Source organism: Lactuca saligna, chromosome 4 (genome assembly GCF_052625555.1).
Source record: "Lactuca saligna cultivar CGN05327 chromosome 4, ASM5262555v1, whole genome shotgun sequence".
Classification (NCBI taxonomy): Eukaryota; Viridiplantae; Streptophyta; class Magnoliopsida; order Asterales; family Asteraceae; genus Lactuca; species Lactuca saligna.
This window is the reverse complement of record NC_136420.1, coordinates 33,790,001-33,795,386: the sequence shown is the minus strand read 5'-3', so window position 1 is coordinate 33,795,386 and position 5,386 is coordinate 33,790,001. Positions and strand designations below refer to the sequence as shown.

At 30.8% G+C, this 5,386-nt stretch overlaps 1 protein-coding gene across 1 annotated transcript; it reads right to left on the bottom strand.

Moving 5' to 3' along the window:
• Window positions 1-1,132: 1,132 nt before the first annotated feature.
• On the bottom strand, window positions 1,133-5,033 carry ATSUV3 (ATP-dependent RNA helicase). Its single transcript, XM_078989673.1, has 16 exons — window positions 4,755-5,033; window positions 4,329-4,392; window positions 4,040-4,161; window positions 3,768-3,958; window positions 3,555-3,695; window positions 3,347-3,469; window positions 3,165-3,242; window positions 2,896-3,064; window positions 2,639-2,751; window positions 2,456-2,536; window positions 2,243-2,308; window positions 2,073-2,137; window positions 1,931-1,976; window positions 1,732-1,848; window positions 1,532-1,623; window positions 1,133-1,438 (listed from the first exon to the last, which is right to left on the bottom strand). The coding sequence occupies exons 1-16, from the start codon at window positions 4,816-4,818 to the stop codon at window positions 1,366-1,368; spliced, it is 1,605 nt and encodes a 534-aa protein (XP_078845799.1). The 5' UTR covers window positions 4,819-5,033; the 3' UTR covers window positions 1,133-1,365.
• Window positions 5,034-5,386: the final 353 nt, after the last annotated feature.

Sequence of the window (5,386 nt, the reverse complement as noted above, 5' to 3'; positions counted from 1 at the left end):
AAAATATGTCTTGCGAGAAACGCGGACATTAAATAAGGTGTTTTAACTTAGACATTTTAGTTAGGCCATGTAAATATATTTATGGAGTAATTAAGTATAATATTTGGTCATTATGTGTAAAGAAGTTACAAAAACATCATTGGAAGCTAAGTAGTACATCATCTACAAGCTAAGGTGAGTTTATAATGTCCCTAAAACTATTTTAATGTTTTTTATTGATTTATTTGACATGTTATACTTTTTATGAGAAATGTACCTGCTATAATTATTTTGAGCATTTTGTTTGTGCATTCACAAAGGATACGTTGACTTGTGTGGACATTTGGACTTGGGATCCCAAACTTAATAGAATACCCTATAAAAGGGTTGTAAGTAGCATTCTAGAAGGTTCTCGTGTGTATGTCATATTGTGATTTGCTATGGTTTGAAAAGTTTTGATCCTAAGGATCATTTTGGTAATTTTGAAAGTTGTTTGGGTTAGCTCCAAATATACTCTTCAGGCTTTCTAATCCTAGTACTTGTATTTTGATATGTACTTAGTTTGAAAAATTATGAACACCAAATACAATTTCATAAGTATTACAACTTTGCCATTAGGGACCTTTATCAGTAAATTTTGATTTTAAAACGATTTTATTTTATAAAAGTATTTCAAGTTTGAATTTTAAAGACCATTTAAAATTTGCCCACATCATGGATGTTTCAAAAAAACGACTTATGTTTTCTAGAGATTTCATCTCCTCGTTCGTGGATTTCATGCATGAATCATGATGACACGTCATCACATCTTCAAAGTCAAATTGATCATCATGCAAAACATCAAGTACATACTCCAAACTTACGTAAACCGTTGTACAAGAATGATACTAGTACATTTGAACTAGTCACTACAATGAGATAAAGACTTAAACAAATTAAACACTTAAAGATAATCAATCAATGGAATTACTCTAAGTAAAACTAATCTAGAACTAGGTATTACATGATCCACAACACTAAAATAAAATTCAATAAAGCATAACAAAAAAGTCGAATAAACCGATGGGTGTAAATAATATCAATAAAGAGAAGAAGCAAAACATGTGTTATACAACTTACAGTGTTTCTACTAAGCAATGGATGCATAAAGATATTAACAAATGAATTTTCTTGTTTATTTTTCTAGATATGTAAAATGTAACACATGTGAGATAAACTATAACCACATTGAATTAGTACAATTTTTTGTTTCGATCCACATCAATGGAGATTAGCCTTATCCTTGTTTGTTAAGCTTTGAATACCTGAAAGTGGTCGTGTTCAATACCTATTCAATGTTCTTCTCTTTGATGTAATCGAATGAAACAAAAGTTACATATTTTGAAGCTATCGAAATTGTTTTAACTTTTTTGGCATCGGCTTCTGAACCCCTAGTCTTTCCAAAAACTCCTCAATCAACCTGAAATATTAGATTCGCAAAGTTAAATTAGGGTTTAATAACTTGCGTAAATTAAAAAATATTTTTTTAAAAAAAGGGCCTAAGATTACTTACATGCCACAAATTGATTTTTGTGATGATGCGAGATCTCGATCTGGGAAGGAATCTTCAAGCCGGAAGCTTAACCACACGTAAAGTTCCAAGACCTTGAGAGATAAGACAAAGTATAGTGTTAGAAAATCATTATAATAATAAATTGTTTTTTATTATTTTTTATAAATATTAAGAAAGAAAAAAAAGACAAGAGGCTTAACCTTGTGAATGGATTCAAGTTCCTTGAGTTCAGCTTGAGTCTTTGGGACCTTAAGCGTGCCTGGAGTAAATATTTCTCGAAGTCGAACAATGCGTTTCTTTGCATACGTATGGGCAAACTAATTTATAAAAATAATTTTCTTATCATCATCTAAAAAAATATATATTTGAAAGAAACTAAATATTATAATAGAGAATTACCTGTGTGAGACCCTGAGATACGATTTCATCACTCGTATCAGCAGGACTATAGAAAGAAAAAAAAAAAAAAAAAAAAAAAACAATTTTCAATAAGTTGAAAAAAAAAAACAAAAAAAAAATATTTAAAGGCAAAAGGATGTACCTAAGACAAAAAAGGTACTTATCATGCAAGGAAATAGGCAGCTCATCAAGTACTGCAGCAACTTTCTATTGTAAAAAAAAAACATATAGCAAAATAATTCGATAATTAGAAAAAGTAAATCCAAAATTAACAAAATTGGGAAATTACTAAAAGTTCACCACAAAGCATACCAACATTTCTTCACAATTAGCAATAAAATAGTTCGCTGATAATTTCGCATTCTCCACAAATTGTTCCTGAAGAAAGAAAAATCAAAGATAAATAAAGAGAACTTTGACACCAAAGAATATCATTAAAGGGCTTGTTGGGTAAATAGTCCAGGCTCCAGGGTGCCAAGTGTAACTTCACACATAACCAAATGAAAGTAGGTAATAATAACTAACCAGTATTTGGCACAAACCAATATTTAGATGTGACCGAGAGTACATGTATAAAAGGTCAAAAGTAGGAAATAATCCAGCACTCTGAACCAAAAACATAATTTTTCTTTAATAACCATATAAAATGTTTTTTTTTAATCATGATAAGAAATGAATATATTCATATATTGTATTAATATAATATACCTCTAAAATTGGAGATGGGCAGTTTATCGATGAATGAATCAAGGGTAAATCTTTTGGATCCAAACAAGTCACTTCCCCAACAGGAAATTTAGATCCATACCTACCAGCTCTACCTACAATATATATATATATATATATATATATATATATATATATATATATATATATATATATATATATATATATATATATATATTGATTTATAAATTATAAATAGACATATAAAAATGTATTATAATGTCGGATATAAAAATTACCAGCAATTTGTTTGATTTCTGGAACAGAAAGTGGTCGCATTTCAAACCCATCAAACTTTTCCATTTCCGAAAATATAATTCTAGAAATGTTTAGATTAAGTCCCATTCCAATTGCATCACTTGCTACAAGAACATCAAACTCACTACTTTCATCATTAAACATTGTTGCCTAAAGTTTTCAAAAAATAAACATCAGTTCAAAAAATTTTAATCCAATCATATAATTATAATTATAACTAAAAAAAAAAACAAGAGAAATAAGTAAATACCTGCCTTGTTCGAGTCTCAGGAGGCAACGAACCATATACTACAGAACACAAATGTTTCCCATCATCTTCAATTTTTCTCTAACAACACAACATAAACATTTATAATACATTCTAGAAACTATATATATATATATATATATATATATATATATATATATATATATATATACATACATACGCACCTTGAGTTTATATATTTTATGACGTGAGAAAGTGACAATGCAATCACCGGTTCTAATATTTGAAAAAGATCCAAGGGGGGTTTTTAAAGGCACTAACGGTGATAGCCTCTCGTAATATTGTACCTAAACAGAAAAGAAAAATAGTGTGACAACTTATTATGATTTATGACATCATCACAAACATTATTTCAAATTCAATAATCAATACCTGGACATTGTCACCAGTCACACTTAAAATTTCTTGAATTAGTGGAACAGCAGCAGAATCTCCACATAAATGAAGCTCATTAGCTGGAATTCCTAAAAGAGCACGTGTAAATGAAAACCCACGTGTCCTGCATCCTAGCATCTGCATATAATTAAAAAGACAATGTTCATTACTTCGTTATGGAATAAAATAAATAAATACTCGATAACAAACCTGAATTTCATCAATAACAGCACAGTCGTAATCAGATGTGACATCAGCCATTTCTACTGTGACAGCTTTGTGTTTTGCGTCTTCAATAACTTCTTTTTCTTGTCCAGTAATTAAATCGCAGGGAACTTTTGCTTTGTTCAATCGTTTTGCTACCTCCCATGCCAATAATCTTAAAGGGCCACAATAGATACCTGATTCAAATATAAGATACACAGACTTTTAGCAGGATTCTTGTGTGAGAATCTTTACAAAGGGAGAAACAAAATTGATACCAGAAGAACTGAGCTCCAACTTCTTTAATGCATGATATGTCTTCCCACTGTTTGTAGGACCCACGTGAAGAATTACATTGCGCTTCTTTCTTCGAGCAATTGGGTACCATGTGTGAGGACGACTATAATGTATGGAATAAGTTGTATGAATTCCCACATAAAAAGATAGTAACAAGACATTTTGGGTTATGTTTGAAAGGTGAAATAAGAGAACACTCATTAAACATCTATTTTGTGTTGAACAACTTGGAAGCATAATCGTGAATATGATCATATGATGTGTTCTTACGTGAGGTCAGTGAAATCGAACTTCACTGCACCAGTGGAACTGCTAAATTGCCTTGAGGGAACACCTAAATGAAGTGAAGCTCAAAATGTTAGATCCCAAATAGATGAATTTGGGGATAAAAACGGATGGGCAAATCTATTGGAGCCACAAATACATCACAGTTCATTTACATATGAAGAACATATTACATATGCACTTTCTCTCTTCTGTTAGGAAAAGAATCGCGTAAAACCTAGTCTAATTATATGAATTACGTTACTAAACGCCAGCAATAGTCTCCGGATTGTAGTGATTTGTTGTTTCTTCTAGCATAGATTGCAAGTTTTTCCAAGAAAACTTCGAAGCTCGTAGCAATTTTGAATTTTTGAAGGAATGGAATGATAAACGTACAAGGAAAGGAAACTAGGAAAGTATTTTAAAAGGTACCATTGCAGAGAAGAGTACGAGAAACTGTCGACGAAGAGAGTCCCCTGCGAAGCAAGGCCGCCATATATATTGTGTAGATATACAAAGAAATGATGTTTTCCCGGTCGCCGGTCGGTGCTCGACGGAAAGAAACACCCTCGCTTAACTGCGCCGGAGGATTCGCTAACAACACGGCCAACGTCTTGGCGGTGTTTGATCGGGTAAATTCGATTTTGACTTTTTTAGATTCAGAATACCTAAATTGTTTTCTTATTATTTTATTTTAATTTTAAATTGTGCAATTGTTAGGCGATCGGCATGGCGTCAATGTATTTACTAGAAAACGGACATCACCCCGTATATGTTCACCACGCTAGCTTTGGAAATAATTATCACTATTTAGATTTTTTTTTTTTTAACTAAATTAATAACATAATTATATATTTCACATTACATAAAATATCAAATATAGATTCCGAATTACCAAAAAAAATTAAAACTTAAATAACTAAAAATCATAGAAATTAAACATAAATATTAAAAACGTAAAAAACCTAAGTTTCATACTTTTCTCGAATTTCTTGTTGTATTTTAAAAAACGTGGCTAAATTTTCCTGGTCAATATCCAGTTGTGGTTTCGTATTTAAAATTTG